Source organism: Acanthaster planci, linkage group LG18 (genome assembly GCF_054643075.1).
Source record: "Acanthaster planci isolate LZ-2023a linkage group LG18, COTS_SCS, whole genome shotgun sequence".
Lineage (NCBI taxonomy): Eukaryota > Metazoa > Echinodermata > Asteroidea > Valvatida > Acanthasteridae > Acanthaster > Acanthaster planci.
The window spans coordinates 5,409,989-5,430,570 of record NC_141794.1 but is presented as its reverse complement, the minus strand read 5'-3'; the positions used below and the strand labels follow the sequence as shown (position 1 = coordinate 5,430,570).

General features: G+C 45.1%; 1 protein-coding gene across 17 annotated transcripts in view; it reads right to left on the bottom strand.

Moving 5' to 3' along the window:
- Positions 1 to 20,582, bottom strand: part of LOC110985497 (uncharacterized) — a 277,011-nt gene that overhangs the window by 16,256 nt on the left and 240,173 nt on the right. For 16 of the 17 annotated variants that reach the window (XM_087148960.1, XM_087148955.1, XM_087148956.1 and 13 more), the window contains 28 exons: positions 20,115 to 20,278; positions 19,524 to 19,739; positions 19,083 to 19,196; positions 18,658 to 18,771; positions 18,059 to 18,271; positions 17,367 to 17,528; positions 16,641 to 16,811; positions 15,781 to 16,107; positions 14,734 to 15,060; positions 12,005 to 12,089; positions 11,325 to 11,554; positions 10,435 to 10,641; positions 9,601 to 9,726; positions 8,974 to 9,303; positions 8,044 to 8,250; positions 7,394 to 7,513; positions 7,007 to 7,112; positions 6,199 to 6,425; positions 5,593 to 5,919; positions 5,125 to 5,451; positions 4,357 to 4,557; positions 3,590 to 3,718; positions 3,005 to 3,181; positions 2,661 to 2,816; positions 1,921 to 2,127; positions 1,427 to 1,546; positions 1,058 to 1,224; positions 151 to 310 (listed from right to left, as the gene is read on the bottom strand). In XM_087148960.1, the coding sequence (XP_087005086.1) occupies positions 151 to 310; positions 1,058 to 1,224; positions 1,427 to 1,546; positions 1,921 to 2,127; positions 2,661 to 2,816; positions 3,005 to 3,181; positions 3,590 to 3,718; positions 4,357 to 4,557; positions 5,125 to 5,451; positions 5,593 to 5,919; positions 6,199 to 6,425; positions 7,007 to 7,112; positions 7,394 to 7,513; positions 8,044 to 8,250; positions 8,974 to 9,303; positions 9,601 to 9,726; positions 10,435 to 10,641; positions 11,325 to 11,554; positions 12,005 to 12,089; positions 14,734 to 15,060; positions 15,781 to 16,107; positions 16,641 to 16,811; positions 17,367 to 17,528; positions 18,059 to 18,271; positions 18,658 to 18,771; positions 19,083 to 19,196; positions 19,524 to 19,739; positions 20,115 to 20,278 (5,417 nt within the window). The remainder of the gene's footprint in view (positions 1 to 150; positions 311 to 1,057; positions 1,225 to 1,426; positions 1,547 to 1,920; positions 2,128 to 2,660; positions 2,817 to 3,004; positions 3,182 to 3,589; positions 3,719 to 4,356; positions 4,558 to 5,124; positions 5,452 to 5,592; positions 5,920 to 6,198; positions 6,426 to 7,006; positions 7,113 to 7,393; positions 7,514 to 8,043; positions 8,251 to 8,973; positions 9,304 to 9,600; positions 9,727 to 10,434; positions 10,642 to 11,324; positions 11,555 to 12,004; positions 12,090 to 14,733; positions 15,061 to 15,780; positions 16,108 to 16,640; positions 16,812 to 17,366; positions 17,529 to 18,058; positions 18,272 to 18,657; positions 18,772 to 19,082; positions 19,197 to 19,523; positions 19,740 to 20,114; positions 20,279 to 20,582) is intronic. The other variant, XM_087148957.1, reaches the window with a different exon arrangement.

Genomic DNA, 20,582 nt, shown 5'->3' with positions numbered 1-20,582 from the left:
AAGCAAGTAAACCTAGTCCCAAAGCTCAGCTTGACAGATCAAACGTTGCGCCCGCTGTGCCCGGTACGTGTGTAGAGCGCCCTCAACAAGCCCCGCACAGAACGGATGACACAAACCCCACTCAGTACAGACTGTTTCATCGTTGATTACCTTGTGGGCCTCCATGAGGTTCATGACGGTGTCGATGTCGCCGTGGACCGGGTTGCTCTCGTCCAGCTTGGGCTCCACCTCGTACAGCCAGTCCAGCAGGGCCTGCAGGGCATCCTTGAACTGGCCGCTGTGCAGCAAGGATTCCTCCAGCTTGCGTTGCCTGCGGAGGGAAGAATCACAGCCAGACATATTCATGAACTCTTCTCTTCTTCCTTGTTGCTTTGCTTTAGATTTCAGTTTAGACTGGAACGTGCTTTCTGTTCTGTTAATTACATCAGACCATTAGCTATATACATCCACTTAGTGTGGACTCGAGAAAGGTGCTAATTTGGTTCCAAATTTGGTGGCACAGCTGAAATTTGAAACTAGTTACTCCCCCGGACAAGGTACTCCAACATTACTACTTTTTTGAGCAACCTATTTTAATATGTGAGATCTCATTTTTCATTTCTCATAGTTGTTCTCAATGAAATCAGTGAATTGCGGAGGAGTTTTCAGCATTAGACGTTGCCGCATTCGATTAGCCTTATTAGGAAATTATGCAAATGGCAGATCAGAATAGTTTGAACTATTTAGCTTGTCGACTTTAGAGATAAATTTCCATGCATGTGCACAACATCCCCTGAAAGCCAAGTCAATACGTGACAAGCCAAAAAAGAAAAATTGGCAACAGAAACTGTACATTCTAAGCATACCTGATATCTTCCAGTATTATTTTTTTACAGTTCCATGTTTTGACCCGTTTTAAACCAGCCTGTACTGCAGTGTAGGGTAACCTGATAAAGTTGTACAATTCCCTAGCCTTTTCTCACATTCATAGCATGTAAATCCTGATGCCTCCTCAATTCTATCACTTCAACCCTTTTTCTGTTCAACTGTGGGCCAACACGCTGTGTCTTTCCCTCACCTGTCCACCGACTTGCCACAGACTGTGTCCCACTTGTCCTTGAGGTCGGTCAGCATGGTGTTGATGACCTTGGTGTCCGCTGGGTTACTCTTCTCCCGGAGAGAGCGGCCGCCGCGCAGGGTGCTGTCGTAGGTCGGCTGCTTGGAGCCCAGGGAGCGTTGCAGCTCCTGTAAGGAAATTTAGGCAATTAGTTGTCATGAAATAACACAATTTTGTGTTTCCATAAACCTTCTTACTGTTTGTACAACATCAGCGGGTCAAAAATTTCGTCCAATTTCCCTGTTCAACACATGAGCATATCACACTTGATATTTTGCCAGATGTGTTGATTTCTGTTTCAGAGTTGGCGGTGTGCACAATTCAACTAACCTTGTGTTTTCTAAGCTGGGCTTTAAGTGTCTCTGGGTCGCTGCCAATCGACTTGTCCGAGTCCAGTTTGTTCTCAATGTCATCCAGCCAGTCAAACATCTTCTTGTACTGGTCAGCAAACTGTGAAAAAAAAGCCCATTTACCTCACTTATGCTGATCACTTCCATTTCAACTGATATATTTTGACAGAATTAAAACTGTGATTGCAAGAATTGTTAATTCAGAATTTATTTTTGCATACAGAGATCGGGAAGGGTTACAGGAAAGTATAAAAAGGAATTTACTTAATACAACTAGTACATTCTTTTCCAAAACCAAAACGAACAAATTTTGAGCATGTGAACGTTATTCTATGAAACTCTACAAAAACTGAACAATCATCTGGTAACATCTTCCAGAAAAGCCACGCATCGATATCTTACTGAAGGCAACTTTTTTACACCATAAAAGAATCGTGTAAAGCCACAAGTGGACTGAAGCAAAACCCGACTGACCTGCTTGGAGCGTTTGAAGGCTGAGTCCAGCTGCCGGCTACGCTCGTTGCAGCGGTTCTGCACGCGGTCCCAGCGGTTCTGCACGCTGATCAGCAGGTTCTTAATCAGGGTGACGTCCTGCTTCTGGCTGAAGTACTTGAGCTGGGTGCCGGTGCGGTCCAGCTCCTTCATGGTGTCGCGCTTGGTGGCGATGTCGCGCAGGAAGTCCTGTTGAAGGGCGGTGATAGGGGAGTGGGAGGCGAGAGCAATGAAAAACAGCCACGTCAAAATTTCTGTTTCCTGCTCTGGGTGGATTTCTGGAGGAGTCTTGTGAATACAGGCTCTCATCAGACCAATGCCATGATGATGCTCCAATGTTGGAGGGAAAGTCGGACCATCTAAAGCCCTTCACCTTATCTCACAGTACTGATGTGGACTGGGTTGTTTATTCACTTCACATGAAAATTCCTGTTGTATATTCTGACTCGTACTTTAGTGTGGTCTGTGCTATGCTAGTTGCAAAAACTACTCTGAGCAAGGTTCTACTAGCAAGGAATAATGATTTTGAAGTTGAACTGTTTTTAAGAAAATGGACATTTTTTTATAAATCCTAGTTAAAGGAATATGTGAAACCAATTCCTCTTTTCTGACTTGAGTACAATTGGTGATTTATGGACACAATTAAAGGTAGAGTAATACAAGGGCTGTTTAAAAGGCAGTCGGGGAGCCACACCAAGATGGCTTTTATACGAACAACTCACCTTGTGCTCTGCGATCTGTTGGTTGACAGTTTCCAGCACGGTGCTGGGGGGCTTGGCAGCATTCATGGTCTTCTCGGCCGAGGTCAGCCAGCTGATGAATGACTGCAGGGCATCATGGAACTGCTGGGCCTGCTTCAGGGCGTCCTCCAGCTTGGTCTATGGGAAAAAAAAAAAAAAAAACACCAACGGAATTCAGAGCAAACTTCACAAATAGATATTGTGATCAACTGATCTCCTTTCCCAAGTGGTAGTAGGTTATTCACTGGGCATCATTTGGAATTTCAACTATGACAGTAAGGAGCGACTGATTGAAGGTGCACTAGAGTTCAGTCAAGTCAAGTCACCTGTCTGTCCTTGGCCTTCTGCTTGGCATTCTCCCAGTTGTTCTGCAGCTGGGAGAGTGTGTGGCCAATGCCACCCTCGCGGTCGGCCTCGGGGCCGGCCTTGCTGCGGAGACGGCGGCCGGTGTCCATCAGGCGGTCGTAGTTCAACTGCTCCCGGGCCATCTGCTTCATCAGGTCCTGAAGAACAAAACAAGGATCACTTGTTGAATCTGATGAAGTGTCTTAAAGTTGAAAGGGGAGAAGAGTTGACATGCCTCCACAGGGAGCAAAGACTAATCTCATGAAATTCAATTATGACGAAAGGGCTGTGGTCAAGTCCATTTCAAGTCCGTCACAAGTCATCCCGTTTTGAGCCAAGTCGCCTGCTAACCAAATGTACTGCAACAAACGCACTTCTTTAACGATGTTCCCCTTGATTTTTTTGTGAAAGAATTTGTGACTTCATTTGTAATGGACCCAACAACAAACCTGTAAGAAATTCTTTGATTTTTGGTAATAAACAAACAAGATCCCACTTATTCTGAAAGCAATGCTTAGACATAGTCTCGAACCTCCTACATTACACAAGAAAATAAGATGGCTTACGTTATGTTTTTCCAGCTGTTCTCTGGCAGTCTCTGGCAGGCCGCCAACTGGCTGGGCCGATGAAAGTTGGCCGTCCAGATCCTTCAGGTAGTGAAGGAGACGGTTGGCTTCATCTCCAAACAATTTGCTCTGCGATAAACCATGGCCAAGAAAAGTTTGTGAGTGCCCCGCATAAGGAAAGGTGCTTTCAGCCGAGGAAAAATCTGATCACACCTGACAATCTTGCAAGTCCCAAGAGTAACTTCCGAGTTAACGCCTTCAAAAGAATCTGGTTCAGTAGTAAAAATCAGTGGAACCTCTCACATTGCCTACAATTCACGTGGGCGGCCAAAGTTTGCAGAAATATCATCCTAGCTTGAAGTCCGATTCAACTTCAAAATTTATATTTGTCTCATCATCAAAGACTTGTACGATTTATGCACCATTGGTACCAGTATATATTATGTGGTATTTTGATAGCCGAGTGAGATTTTTCTAACACTCTGAATGATTCTTTTGCTTTTGTACTGAGGATCAACAACAGTTTTGCCACGAGGTAAAATACGATGGTGACATAAAAAGGGCACACCCTATAGGGCCGTCAATATGTTTGACATGCGGAATGCCAATTGTCATCAGGATGCCAAACAAAGAAATACACCAATTTAGAAAGCAAAGAACACAATTTACTCTTCCTGAAGCAAACTAAATTTTACTGGGAGAAAAAAAAAATGGTTTCAAGAGTGGTGAGGGACCGGTTCCTAGGAAAGCAGAGTCACAGGCCTCACCTCGCCCAGGCTTCCCTCCAGCTCTTGCTGCCGGTCCTCGCTCTTCTTCAGCAGGTTGCGCCACTTGACGTTCAGGTCGTCCAGCTTGTTCTTGATCACGCCGGCCACCTGGCGGTTGTCGGCCGAGGCCACGAAGTTGCGGCCGGCCTGATTGACCGAGTCCACGCTGGACTGGTGGGACATGATGTCATTTTGGAGAACCTGGAAAGAAGCACAACCACAGAATGTATTCTTTGTTGAGCAGCAGCTCGTTTGGTTCTCAGTCTGGCTTTCAGCAATTTGTGTGAACCTGTTTGAAAACTTCTACGAGCTTTGTTATTGAACCACATTGCCAAATTTTATCACATTTTCCATGAAATGTTGCTTGGTAAGAAAAATGTTCAGTGTTGCTTCAACCATGGCTGAGAGGAGCATATCTAGTCCAGTAGGCACTGCTAAAGTTATGACAATGTTATATTCTGCTGTAACCTGTGCAAATGCCCACGATAAAGACCACATTGTGCAACATTTGGATGCCATCATGCTCTGAACAGCATAGAAGCAAACAGGAAAGAATTTGGACAAAAAATACAAAAGTTTCAGTCTGCCCTCTTCTGAAATCACAATAAAAAAAAAATGATAAATTTTTTAATGATAAATGATAAAGTTTTACGAATAGACTTTCACATGATTTTTTTGCACAAAGTCCACACATCACAGTTCAGATCTCCACTGAGAAAATTTTGTAACTACTGTGGCAAACGGAGTTAAGAATCTGGATCAGCGTACCTTGTGCTTGGCCAGCTCGATCTCAGCTTGTCTCGGGTCGCCCATGACGGGCTTCTGGTCCTGCATGGCCCGGTCGGCCCGGTCCATCCAGCCCATCAGCTCATCCAATGTGGAATCCAGCTGGCCCAGGGCCAGCAGCCCGGCCTCCAGCTTGTGCTGGCGGTCGAAGCTGCGCTCTGTCAAGGCCTTCCAGCGCCGGTTCAGGTCACTGAGCGGGCCTTGCAGTGCCTCACGGTTCTCAAAGGTGCACTGGGCGAGGAGTTTGTTACCCAGCTGGTTGACACGCTCCAGGTTGGGGCTCTGACGGTCCTGGTCTTGCTTGAATTTCTAGAAAGAAAAAAAAACAATCCACAATTTGTTTTCTTCAGTTTAACCTCAACTAATTCCATCTGTTTTTGAGAAGTATTTGTTGAGGAGCCTCGTTAAAGGCAAGTCATGGGAATCTAGAATTTTTATTGGACTCTTAACCTTGAGGTCTTCCAGCTGGGTCTTGATGGTCTGCGGGTCCGTGCCCACTGCCTGCATGGCCTCAAGCCGGCCCTCCGCCTCCGTAATGTAGTCGTCCATCTTGCGCTTGCCATCCTCAAAGGCCTTGGACAGGTCTGTGGCGGCCCGCAGGCTCTCGTCCCGGCTGCGGTAGGCAGCGTTCAGGGTGTCCCAGTTGGCGTTCATGTCATCCAGGTTCTTCTGGACCTCGGGCTTGTCAGCGTCGCCGCAGAGCCGCATCAGCTCCTTGCCCGACTGCCGGGTGTTCTCTAGGTCCTGGTTGACAGCGTCGATGTCCTCCTTGATGGCCTGCAAGGACAAGTTTCTCAATGTTAACACTGGTTCATACTCGGTGCAAAAGCACAAATCAATGTGAAATGGTGATGATGGATCAAATAGTCGTGCTAAGCATTTACAAAATTTCAACTCAAATTCTTCTATTATTTGTTGCTGTAAATTTAAACAAAACAATATTGCACGTAAGTCACTTCCCTGTCAGTCAACACTTCACATCATCACCTTAACTTTCAATTACTAAAAGTGTGGAATCAACCTTTCCTGAAAGCTGGCTGGAGACAAAGTGCTTACCTGCAGGACCTCCTGCTGGTCCTTCACAGCCTTCTCCTCCACAGCGGGTGGCTCCTGGCTGCTGATGTGGTCCTGGATGTCCTTCAGGGTGGCGTTGGTGCTGTTCAGCTCCACCCAGAAGCCCTCTGCGGCATTGAGTGCCTCCATCAGGTTGCTTGCCCGCTGGTTGGCCGTCCGGACAATGGTCTCCCACTTGTTGCCCAGCTGGTCTAGCTTGTTGTGCATCTCTGTGTAAGAGAATGGTAGAGGTTTTTGGAGTCAATTCGGCCAGGAGAATCCACTCCATGGCAAAAGGAGACTTTGTCTTACTTCTGTTGCTTCACCATTCTACAACTGGCCCTGTAAATGCCAGCAGGGGTGTGAACTTAGTGCTTGTTTTTATTGCATGGCCCAAGATTCCCCTGGTGTGGGTTCAGGGACCAGTGTTATAGTCAAGACCTCTTAAGACCATCATAAGACCCCACAAGACCATCACAAGACCCCTCAAGACTATCACAAGACCAGTCTGAATTCAAACTACAGTGAACTACACTGAAAACAATCCTCTGTTACTGTTCACCATTACCAGTAACTGGTCTTATTGCTGTCTTGTGTCTGGTCTTGTGATGGTCTCGACTACAACACTGTATAAGACATTCTCAATCATGCCCAAGACAACAACAGTAATCCTATGATAAAGTAAAACAAACTCTACCATGAGCCAGTCACAGTTCAACACCATCAATCTACATTCTACTGCAGTCTGCAGAGTCACTCTAGTTCCTTTACTAATCAGATGATCAACCTGTGACACGTGACCTTCTCTCACCTCTGACATAGGGGTCGTCTGCTGAGGCCGCGCTGATCATATCTTGGCCGGCTTTGCGCATGTGGTCCACTGCATCCATCTGACTCTCCACCTGGTCTTGAAGCAGCTGCATTTCAAAAATTAGACGTGTTCTCCAATAACTCTCAACACACTGTTTTTGATACCAATCTTTACTTGCATTTCAGTAAGACATTGTCTCTATTTTTATGCCTTTTGAATGTTCATTCTACTGGAAGGGCACTATTTCTGGGCTTTGTCTTTTCAAATTGTTTGACAAATGAACAAAAATGTCATTTCCTCAATTTGTCAATCTCAATTAAGTCAAATGGACTTTGGGCTATGTCTTGTGACAAGCCTCAACCGCACTATTCAGAATGGGCTTCTAACCTGCAGCTTCTTGCGTTGCTTGCGGAGCACCTCGGGGTCCGAGGAGATGGACTCAGGCTGGGACAGCTTCTCCGCTGTGATGTTCAGCTGTTCCAAGGTACCGTCCAGATCCTCGATGAACTGCGGCAGAAAGATTGTGTTCATGGTGGAAATCAAACAGCTATAATGTGATCTTCAGAAGTTCTTTGAAACCATTGAACAATGCAGGGAAACTAACTAGATGTTTATATAATAATCACGATGGTTGACGACGCTGGAAGACAAGAGGTTGAGGCTCTTTGAGAAAAACATATGCTGGAGTATATCTTCCAGGAAAGTTTCTTGAATGCAGACAAGTTAACTTCAAGCAATCAGTCTTTGTATTACAACCTTTGAGAGTAACATTTTGAGGTGAATTCTACACCAGAAATTGATCATGCAAACTGTCCTGTAAACTGTTTAGTATTTTTGAATCAGATATCAGTGTTAAGGGAAGGCAAACGACAGCTGTGGTTTTGTTAGCCCATTGCAAAGGAGTTAATATCCTGTTAAACCCATATTCAATGCCCAAATTTGTTTCTATTGACGTCCTGATTTTGCTTGTAAAATTTCTGTCCTGTTGTCATCTGCAACCCCCCTTGTCCTACTGGCAAACAATTAAGTGCACTCACAGAGCTTGTCCGTTGCAGGAGGTCAAAGAGCTTCTCGCCTCTCTTGTCCACGTCTTGCTTGATGTCATCGTAGCGGCGGTTGTCACTGTCCACCTTGGTGTCCAGCGACCGGGCACCAGGCCCGGGGCTGATCTTGCTCAGCTCGGGGGCGATCCTGTTCAGCTTGTTGACGTACTGTTGCTTCTCGTTGACTGCCTGGCTCATCAGCTGATAACACCAAAAAAAAAAACGACAATAGTGATACAAACAGAACGTCAATCAGTGGGTGATTTCCAAACAGGCGCACGATACGAATGTTAGTGAAATATCAACATATTAGCTTTAGACTTACTAAAGAAGTTTTTTAATAGTATTATTTCTTTTACATTTGTGGACGACTGTACACAACATCAGTCAATAATATCAAGGCTTGCCAGTGTTCTGTAAAATCTTCCTTCTTGTTGACAGGCTGAAATTTAAACAGGCAAAGTATACTGGCCTTCACGTCATCTTGATATGCAACTCTTTTACACCTCTAAAAAGCTCAGTGAGTCTTGTGCGAGTAATTGAACATGCGTGACTTAACCTTAACCCTACAGGTAGCTTTTGCAAGAAACTCTGCTGGATGCATGAACTTGCGTCATTCGCCAAAGTAACTTGCCCAAAGATGGCAACAAGATCCAACAGGTCGACAATCCCTAAAGCCATACAACTTCAAAGTCTATAGTTACCAGTATCAAAAGGATCCAACAGTGGCATTGTTCAGTGGGACTAACTCCCATTGCCTCACTGTGGACAGTTTATCTGGCTGCTGTTGATTGCTCGATGCAAGAAAGTGCATCAGAATTTTGCATCCGTTTTACTTTTAAATATGGTGTCTGGCAAGGCAAGAGTTTTAACGGGGGAATTATTTGGGAGTGGTATCAAGCACATGGTTTGAACTCTCCTTACCCTGTTCTTGTCTACTTCCTTCTTGATCTCCTCGGCATCCAGTCCCGGTGGCCGTAAGGCCTTCAGCTCAGCCTCTGTGTCAGTCAGCCAGCTGGCCAACTCGTTGTGGGTCTCATCAAAGGCCAGGGCCAGGGGCAGGGCCTCCTCCAGGACCTCCACACGGTCGGCGCTGGCCGCCGACAGAGTGTCGTACTTCTGCTTGAGCTGCTTCAGCCGGTCGTCCAGCCGGCGGCGTTGGGTGGGGTCCGAGGTCTGCTGGAGGAGGATCTCGGCGGCGCCGCTCACGTCCTGCACTCGGCTCATCTTGGAGTTGATCTCGCGGTCCAAGCCCTGCAAAGAAAAATAAAAAGTCAGTGACTTGTCTGATAAAAGCTCAAATATGAGGTCGAGTGAAGATGCCACATGGCATGACATACAGAATTAGCTGGAAGTGTTCAAACATCCTCGGCAATTCGACACAGGGAATCCCTTCATATTTAGGCATCATTTAACACGGAGTGGTTAAATCTACAAAACTCTTACATTTTGAAATTCTATTCAGTGGAATTTCAATTTTCACCCTTGTGAGAGCAAACCGAATAACAGGAGCACAACTGAAGAATCCAACTCCACAAGCTATCAGCTCACCTTGGCTTTCTTGAGCTGTTCCCTGACGCCGTCTGGATCCACTCCCACTGTCTCCTTGGCATTGTTGTTGAGGGTCCTCTCCGCCTCGTTGATCCACGTTAGCAGGTTGTCCATGTTCTGCTCCACCTGTGAACAAGTAGCCACATTTCCATTAGAAATGGTTGGTGGTAGGTTCACAGGTTTTATAAAGATGAATGGCTTCTGTACTACACCTGGGGTACCAACGACTGAGAAGTGGCACGGCAACAGCGGGGATAGCTTTAGTTGAGAGACAACTTAAACAGTATTTCAGAGGCTGCACCGTTAAAGTCCTGCTCAAATTAGGTTTCTTTGTTCTGTCTGATTTTTCCCCCTTATCCAACCTCTCTCCTCTTATGCCCTCACAGAAACCACTGTGAAACAATTGTCCCTCAAACAGCAGCAGAGCACCAACCACTTTGGATACTTCCAGGAGCAACATTATAAAATCCCTCACCTGTTGGAGGACTGAGGAGTGTTGGCGTTAAGCATTAAAAAGGGACACTTGAGAGAGGGTGCAAGTTTTCAACGCTGGTTTACAGTCTTTACATCTTTAACGAAGCAGTTCATAAAACGATACAAAGTGTCTCTAGTGGCTGTTCCCATGTCATGGCTTTGCTTACAGTAAGCGAAAAAGCGAAAACTGCACTTCCTGAATGAATACAACATAATCAGAGTCTTGTAACGCAATTGCGACACAATTGATACCAGTGAGGAAAATCCAACTTCAGGTGTCATGACAGGCGGGCAACGTTTTTTTTCCCCCCAAATCACGCAACTGGGTGAAAGTTTGATAGACAACAGTGGAGGGCGTACCTTCTGTGCCCCCTCCAGCTTGGAGATGAGCCTGTACTCTATGTCCTTGGTCTGGGCACACAGCTCGTTGAAGCGGGTGTTGGCTTCGCTGCACTGCTGGCGGATCTCGGCCGCGCCCTGGCCGGGGCTGATGACAATCAGTTTGTCCCCATTGCTGTTCAGGGATTCAATGGCCAGGCGGTGCTCGTCGATCTCGCATTGCAGTTTCTATTAGAAGAGAGCAAACAGCCAAGGGTAAGATTACTCCAAAACGGATCAAACACTCCAGTCAGGAAAGACAGTACTGTCAACTCGTCACTGACTGGATTTTCAGGAAGTACCTGTTGCTATTTTGGCAATAGAAATCCCTGCCAAGAACTCCTATGAGAGAGAGCTGCTAGACAGCTGCTTTAGTTGCCAGAATCCAAGTTTCTTTTTTCAGTTAAGAACTTTTCCAAATCTATTAACAGAACACATTCATTGAACTCAAGGCACACCGTGAGGGACAAATGGGAACACCATATTCCTTGTACAACAGGACATCCCTAACCCCATTGGGTTGTCTCTAAGCAGACAGCTGAGTGCGACAATATCCAACACAGCTGGCATGGAAGTCCTACCCGAATGCAACAAACTGCGACAAATTGCAACAGTGGGTCATGTGGCCGTGAGCAAAGCACTGGATAAGCACAAGACTGGTCACCGTCAAGTTACACAGTGTACTTGGACACCTATGTTGAGAGCTAGATGCAGAATGAATTTTTGATCACCACTGCATCCTTTTGTGGGGCAAGGAGTGCAGCAACCAGACTCAACAGCATGGTATCTCACAGAACTAAGCAAGACCAAGGGGGGTTACCGAACACCACGAGGGGATGTAAGGTTGCAATATCTGATTTTTTTTCGTATACCTCTTGTACGGCCTTCTGCTGCTCGGGGCTAGCTGACGAGTCAAAGCCGCGCAGTTCTCTCTCGGCCTGGGTCAGCCACTTGTCCGTGTCGCTCTGGAGTCGGGTGAACTCCTGCGTCAGGGGCACTGCCTGCTGCAGCTGGTTCAGGTGGTCCTCACTCTTGCCACAGATGTCCTCGTAGCGGTTCTGGATGGAGTCCAGCTTCTGCTGGACGTCGATGATCTCTTTGCCTGGGTCACAGGTGATTCAGGAAAATGATCAGCTTGAGCAGGTCGGATGAATAATTTATTTTCTTAAATGGTTTTTACAATTTAATTCAGTTAAAAAAACGGCATGCTCTAGGTTTCAGATACATCTAATTATGCGGAACAGGTCACTTGAGCAACGATTGCCTTTGATTATTTTTAGTTTTCTTCCCAAACACTTGTGCCTTTCATTTGGTTCCTGGCTTTATCCAATTCTAAGTTCCCTCCTCATATTGGTCATGAAGTCTGTCCCATTCTGAAGAACAACTTTGTGATAGGAACAAGTTCAAAACCATTAAAATCCAACAACCGATTATTCATTCTGCACAAAGTTTGAAAAAAACGGGATCCCTATTTGGAACTTTAAGGGTCGAAATTTGCTCCAATGTCATTGGTGCATTACTCTTTGAATACATTCCATTTTGCTTCCAATACCTGTGCACTGCTTCAGTAGGTCTTGGCCATCTCGTAGTACTTTGTTGATGTCAGGTCGACGACCTTGTATGTTCTCATGCAGTTGCTGTAATGAAAATGGAATTGATCTCTGAATTACACATGCATTAGGTGACAAAAGTATTCCAATGCTTTCTCAAAGCAGACGAGCGTACAAGATAAGATTTTTTTCTTTCAACTGGAAACTGACAGGAATTAAATCAAACATTTGAAATGGATAAGTGTCACATGTTTTGAGTGGAGTTATTCTTGGTCATATGGGAGTAGAAAAGTGATTAAAAAAAGGAAAAATGTGATAAAAACTCTGTTAATTAATACCATATATTCAGATGATGTTACTTTACTCAACCTGTTAGACAGTTCAAACGATTACGACTGCAAACGAGTTAATTACAGACATAACATGCACACAGTCCGTGCTGTACTCTGCAATACAGTGCCAATGTCAGCCCTTTATGTTTCTTCGTTCTTTAAAATATACTTGTTTATCACCAACGGATGACGAACAGCTCCAGAAATATTTTGAAATTTTGCCCCACGATCTTCAAGAACTGCATGCGCTTTATCAAACTCCAAAGCATTCCATGCAGACATTCATGTTATGGCTAACCATGAAGACAGAGGTTGACATATCATGGGTAATTAATAACTTACAAAAGGGCCAACTCAGACAGGAATTGAGTGAACTTGGTGGTACCAAAGCTGCAAAGTGGTTAATGCCGCAATGTCTTCAACATTCACACAATCAGACACCAAGTACTTTTTCCACAGTGCCTCAAATCTGCATCTGTCTGATTTATGGTAACTATGAAATGTTTCACCCGATGCATACTTCTTTAAAACTAGATGGTTATCAAGCTTTGACATCAATTAAAACTTGTAGTTGACCCTTGAACACATGAAACAATGGTTAGTTATAAAACCAGGTTACGTATGGTCAAAAATTACCACAGACTGGATATTAAATGGAATAATGGAGATTCATGGAGATGGAAAATGAGATTATATGTATTTGAACCAAGCTGTACTAAGCTCAGGAAACATGGCCTGGGGTGGAACATTAATGATTTGATACAAGTTTACAAACTGGAACATATTTAAGGTAAGCTGAAAACATTTAAACTGAGCTAAACCAATTAGTGCATAATCCAACTTCAAGAATCCCAGCCTGACCGATGGGGATGGACTGGATTAATAAGATGAATATGAATTACACCACTTTCATGAATAATCCAAGTTGAAATCTTGTAACTTGACTAGAAGGGATGAGCCGGACTGATGAATATAATAGAAGAGGTTTGTATAATCCGAACAGCACAGCAGCTCAAACCATGGTGATTGACAGGGTGGAAAAGATGAGTTAAACCGGTCCTCTTGTCCTCCAGGTTGAAGAATTACAACCCACTCAGAGGAGGTGAAGATGAGCTTTTGATCCCAATCATGCAAGCCTCTCAAGTGGAGCAGACAGGACCCCACCTCTTTATCCAAGGACACCAAGGATTTTTCAATTGTCAATGGTGACAATTTATGTTTCTCTTAACGCATGAAAAATGATTGAAATCTACAAAGCAGAATGACTTCAGAAATATAATTGAGTAGAATTATCAACTGAGCCCAGATGAAGTACAGGCCATGCTAAATACCTCTAGGAAAAAGAAAAGTGTGCATAAAAAAGAAGTTCTTCAGAAAGGCAAGGAGGACACAAAGTGATAACAAACTTAAACATTTGTGCTCAGAACTGTGTTACACTGTGAAAACTGTGTTAAATCCACAGCCTATATTTCAGTACAAATTGCACTGAGAGAAATTTCTGAGTGAAAATTTTGGGGGGAAAGAGAGAGAAGAGACGGAGGGTAAAACTTTCAGGAGTAACTGCAAAAGCACCCGCCACCTTCACCGGTTCACTGCCCTGCCGTGGAATCCACAGTTGAGATGGTTACCGGCATACATGTACCTCCAGGTAGACGAACACATACTATAAAGAAGGCACCAATGGATTCAACTAAAATAACATGAGATGCCAGCAAGACCTCCACCGTCACTGGTACCCTAAATCGAGGGATACAAGTACCAAGGTCCTGCAACCAGTTTTGTGAAATAGGAAAAGTAGCCAGTAAAAGAGAGCCAAATCCATAAACTGAGGTTGCTTGCTTGAAAACAGTACATGTGTAGTGTTCATCTTGGTCTCGTAAATGTAAAGTAGGGTGGGTTTGACAGGTTATAAACAGCCAAAAATTGTCCTTGGCCCATTTTGAGCCAAGTCCAACATGTTCATTCCGGGTTGAAACCACAAAAACATGGGGGGAAAAAACCTCAGAAAGTTTTTCTGTGATGCACATGGTATGAATTGATGACAGTCACTACAAATGAACATTTCTCAAAGGCCAGGCGGCATGGAACCTGCAGGGGACCGGGAGGGAACTGATAAAAATGCCGTTTTTCAGTCAGTCACCTGCAACTTCAATTTGAAGAGTTTGAGCAAAAGGGAACTGTAACCATTCAAACTCTAGTAAGGAAGAACACACCAGGTGTAGTTAGCAAACGGGTTAAACGAGAGAGGGAAAAATACCAAAAAAGAGAAAAAAAATTTATTTAGCCAACACCAGTCACTGACAATCAAATGGGTCCACGGAATGAGAGAAGGAACCACAAAAACCACAACCGCAACCGACGTGTGTGTGTGTGGGTGAGCGGGTGAGGGTGTACTGTACCCTGTGCTCCGTCAGCTGTCGCTGGGTCTGCTCCGGGTAGATGGAGATGGGCTCCAGCTTGGCCAGCCTCCGCTCCGTGTCTGTCAGCCAGCGCAGCAGGGAGGCCTCCCCTTCCCCAAACACCTCATTGCTGGCCAGCGCCCGCGACAGCTTGCCCTGCTTGCTGGCCGTCTTGTCAGCCAGGGCCTGGTACCGGCTCTCCAGGTTGTCCAGCCGGGTGCGCACCACCTCCTGCTCCACTGGCACGCAGAGGTCATGCAGCTCCTCCCCTTTGCGTTTGGCCTTCTCCACGGCTGGTGCCTTGTGCTTGACCTCATCAGCTAGAGCCTTTTTTATTTTCGGTTTGCATGAGGATTCAAGGACATGGCATTCTTTTCATCAGAATGTGCTTATGTACACAATTGTTCAATATAATCTTAAGACCCAATATTATAGTCTCCTTCAAGGCTGCTGAAAAATTTGATTAGAGCAACAAAATTTCTGGGCTTCAGTCGAAACAACTCAACAGGCCTATCCAGTCGACCCGTCAAAGAAAAGGTAAAATGTAGGAGCATGAATCGGTTTAAGTAGGGTGGTCGGAACTGAAGGGAAATAGGTATATGGGATTCTGGGACAGGATGTAACTACTGGGTTGGGTGAAAAGATAGATAAGAGTTGGGTGTGTGTGGGGGTATGTGGCTGGGGTACAAGATGGTGAAGGTCCATCTGGGGTTGATATGGCGGAAGGCCAGAGTGGGTGTAGATTGGGCTGAAGTATGGGTGGAATGTGAAATGGTAGGGTACATCTGGAACAAGGTTGGGTGAGGATAGGGGTAGGGTAGGCTGTAGGGGTGGGTGGATTAAGTACAAAGGTATTCAATTAAGTGAGATTTATTGCACTTTCTCCAATGGGCTTCTGCTGAAAACAGCCAATCATAACACAAGGTGATTCAATTGGGTAACACCAACAATACGGTCATCCTCCAAACAATTGAAGGTGTCTGTTTCCCTTTAATAGCCCAAGCCAATTCCCTGTGACTTAAAAGTCCTCGGTCATCTCTCTCTCACCTGCTGTTCCTGTATCTGGCGCTGTATCTGAGCCTTCTCCGTGCTGACCGGGTCCTGCTGGGCCAGGCTGCGCTCTGTCTTGTCCAGCCACTCCACCAGCGGGTCGATCTGCTCATGGAAGCCCTTGGCCGTCTTCTCCGTCTGCTCCAGCTTCTTGCGGCGGTCCCGCACTGAGTCCACCAGCGCCCGCCAGCGCCGTTCCAGGTCGGTCAGCTGCTGCTGGATGCGCATGCGGTCCTGGGGCTCCGACACCCGAGACAGCTGCTCGCCCATCTCCTTCAGGGCCTCCACGCTGGGCTCACGGTCGGTGATCAGGCGGTCAAGCAGCTGTTGAGGTGGACACAATGGCATTAAATCTTTAACCAGTACAATCTAAAATGTTGGCCAGGTCTGTGGGAAATTATACCCACACCTGAAAATCCAGTGCTGCTCCATGTGGTGGGAGTTCATTTGTGTTCCCAGTGTGTATGCCCAGCTAACAGGAATACAAAATAGCATTTATTCTGCTAACGTTCAGTGAATAGATAAATCACAAATCAAATCAAGTAATTAGAAATCAATCATACCTTTATCATTTTCATCAAGCAGTTGATATCAACTGAAAATCATACATCACATCACCAGAAACTATTGCTTACTTAAGCATGTGTTCAGCAAATACCGGGAGTCCAATTTCATAGAGCTAATTAACAAATTGAAGTATGAAGACAAAATCTGCAGGGAACTGGTCAGAGGCAATACAGATTTACACATGAATTTTTCACTGGTAACCTGCTTTTGCAAAAAAAAAAATTTCTGTGCTTAGCAGCTACATGAAATTGACCTCTGACTGCATCATTTCACCTCTGAACCCTCCTTACCAGCTGTTCAGACAGCTGCGCCTTGACCACCTTGTAGTCGGATGATGGGTCCTTCTGGTGGGTGACCAGCTCCTCTGTTTCGCCGATCCAGGACATCAGGCTGTTCAGGGCCTCCTGGAACTTGCCGCAGCGCAGTAGTCCCTCGTTCAACTTGGCCTCCCGGTCGGAGTTCTGTACGTCAAAATTCAGAGATGCAAGAGCAATTTTGATAGGTCGAACCAATTCTCCAGGGGCTGCGATTCGCCAACCTAGCTTTGTTAATATTTAGGCTAATCCCAACACCAAGCTTCAAATGAGTTGAACACAAAATGTGAGAGCAGCCAGTAAGTCAAGACAATTTCCATCTCTGTCTAACTTCGATGTAGTTCAACTTGAACACGTTCTTGTACACCAATGAGCATTGTCCTCCATATGACTGGAAACTTGGCTATCAAACTACAGGGAAGGAGGAACTATAAGACTTTTTAGCAAATAAGGAAATCTCAGAAGCTGTCGGGCAACAGCTCATTTTCATGTCCTTTGGCGGAAAAAGTTGGGCCACTATCAAGTATTTGCTAGCACCAACTGTTTGCTAGTACACAAAACTGTCACCACCAAATGGCACCACTTCTTTCTCTATTAAAGAAAGCATCATTAATTGGTCAGGTTAACATCAATTGGTCAGGTTATCATCAACTGGTCAGTGGAAGGAAAGTCAGGTGCACTAGAGAGGGAGCCATCGCTTACTGCAGTCTTCAGCTTGTTCCAGCGGTCATTCATGGCCTCCAGGTCCGACTCCAGCTTGGTTGTGCTGACCCTGGGCGCAGCACTCTGGATCAGGCTCTGGCCCACGCGGTTGGCCTCACGGATTCGAGTCACCAGTGGGTCCACGTAGTTCCTGATGTAGGTCTGCAGGCAAATGAAATACTGATATCTGCATTTATCAAGATGCTACACAGGAGAGATCACTTCCTACAGAGACGATTACTGGTTGAACCACGAAAATACTAGACTGCTTTCAACTAACCCACTCAGTTATACAGAAAATTTTTGACAATTAGAAGTGGCTTTTTGGAGAACCTGTCATCCTGTGAAGAAAAGGTAATTGTTGTCATGACTCAACTGGCCCAACAGTGCTGTTTGAAAAACAGTAAGGTTACAATTTAAAGAGTCTATGAAAAATCTCTCTAAATGCATGAGCAGTTCCAAAGTGCATTTTCAAGACAAAATGAACAACATAAATTGCCAAATGACCCAAAACCCAAGGGGTCTGGTGATTTGAAATCAATGCAAGAGAGCACAAGTTTCGTTTCGAGCTTCAAAATTCTGAATGTGAATCAGGGTATATTTATATTATACAGCATAAATTGCCCAAATGCCCCAATCCAAGGCTCTGGTGATTTTCAAGTTTTTCCTCCTTTGAGGTGTTTCCTGCCTACCTTGAACTCCTTCATCTGCTGCTTGACCATCTCCACGTCAGCTCCCACGGGCCGCTGGCTGCGCTGCTGGGCTTCCGCCTTCTCCAGGCTCTCATCCACGTCCTGGAGGATCTGCTGCAGCGTTTTGAGCCGGCCGGCCGTCTTCTCTAGCTCGCCCTGCCGGTTGTTGGTGCGCTCCCGGATGCGGGCCCAGCGCTTGTTCAGGTTGTCCAGCTGTTAGGAACGGCAAAATGAAAACCCACGATTAGAGCTTCTGCCCTTCATTAAGAATGGGCAACCATATTAAGAGATTTTGGTGTCTTGTCCGGCTACGGTCACTTGTATTTTAAGTCGGACAAGATCTGAGTGAACCGTTTAAATATTCAACCAGCTGAAATTTTGGCCTTAAGAACTTTGCAAGAAGTAAGTGGACAGGCCTTTAGTCTCCAGGGTCTAAAAGAGAGTCATCTTGGGAAGTTGAACATTTTTGGCTTGTTTCAATACGAAACTTTAATCAAACATATTCTGGCTCTCTCAAACACTGGCAGTAGGCTAGAACAGCTTCTGTGGTATCAGTAAGACAGCAGCTGAGTTTGGTCATTTCAAGTCAGATGGACTACCTGATCTCTGAAGCCGTCTGGGTCGGTCATGTAGCCACGGTCGATGATGTCGCGGAAGTTCTTGTCGGCTCCCAGGAGAGCCTTCTTGATGTCATCCAGGTCGTCATGGAATTTCTGATGTACAAAGTACAAAAAAATCTTGTGAACGCTTTACCTTAAAGCCAGGAAGTTTTGCGAAAGGAAAGAAATCCCAGTCCCACACTTGTGCAAAAGAAAGCAACTTTCTGTAAAATTTTGAGTGACCTCTTTCTGTGAATAGTTGGGATGTCAGAGCAGTGTGTAGAAGTGGATATGGTTTAATTCACATGAATGGTTTTCACCTGCAAAAGTGTATCAAGGGCCAAGGCTGGAAATGCCTAATATAATGTCTATAACTGGCGACACCAATTCTTGTTAATTTACTGTTGAATACATTAAACTCCCACCTGTGTTTCTTCGATCTGTGTGTTGATGATTGGCATGTCTCGGCCGACTGGGGAGAAGTTCTCCAGTTGCTCCTCGGACTTTGTCAGACGAGAACCAATGTCATTCAGCAGTGACTAAAAACAAAATCAAAATCAAACAGGACAAACCACTTTATTCAAGATCAGTTCCAGAAACAAAACCAAATTTGTTTTTAAAAATACTACTTAAATCTACAAGAACAAGTTACCGACAACTCTCATTACATCAGCAGAAATATCCATTTGTAACTTTATTTTGATGTTAGTTCTGGGGATTTCCGCTTTGATGGAGATCAGGTAACAATTCTTGAAGGACTCAGTATGGAGTGATTCTCGTTTTACTGCACGGAAGGAAATGAAGCTTGTGTCCCCCCCAAAATGCCGTCGACTTTCAACTGTACACCTTGCGAGTTCAGTACGCACCTGGAATGCACGGACTTCCTGGTTGCCCACCTCCAGCTGGTTGCGCCTCTCGCCCACCATGGCCTTCAGGCGGCTGTAGCGGCGGTTCACACCGTCCACCTCATCCACGATCTGGCCCGTGTCGGCGTGCGAGGGCGCTGCTGCCATCAGGTCGTTGCTGCGGTCCTTGACCACCACGATCGTCTGCTCGATGTTGTCCATTTCGTCTTGCAGCATCTGGATATTAAAGGATGCCAGAATATTAATCCGAAATACACTTTGGAAACGCTCAAAGCCAATACCACAATTATTAAAAGACAATTCTCAAAACAAATTTCATGTCTCTACAATTCAAATCATTAGCAGACACAACTAAACAAAATGAACCTTAGGAAGGGCAAATGTACATACAACTGCAACCGTTATCCGACATTATTTCGTCATGAAAATTACTGTATAAAATTTCACAGACACACCATCTTCAAGTGTAACATTTAGATGAAACATAACTAAAACATTCTATGACAAATTATGGATGTTTCTGTTACTGTATTTGACAGAGTACCAGGAAACAGCTCAAATGATTCTCCGACATCTGATGGTCGTACTAACCTGCAGTTTCTCCAGGTTGCGTGGGTCCTTGGAGCCCAGTGCATCGTGAGATGCTAGCCTCTCCTCAATGTTGGCCAGCGAGCTCTGTGATTGGTTGACATTCTCCTGGAAGCTGCCCAGCCGGTCACTGAGGTCCTCCAGGACGCGTAGTTGGTTGTTGACATCTGAGAAGGCCAATCAGGTCAAAATATGTCATCATGTCAAAACATATCATCACGTCAACAGATATTAATACGTTAAATATATCATCACAGCAGAACATATCCCACATTACTGCATGGTATTTCAGGGAGGTTTATTTCAGTCTTATGGGACTGGTATATGTTTGTGTTTTAAAGTGTATACACAAACAAGTAAATCTGGTATGAAGACTAATTCACAGAAGATGTAATGTGGAGGCTTGTCTGGGAATGGTTTTGAAGAAAAATGCTCAAATATTTTTGCATACGCAACACACTGACTTGGTTT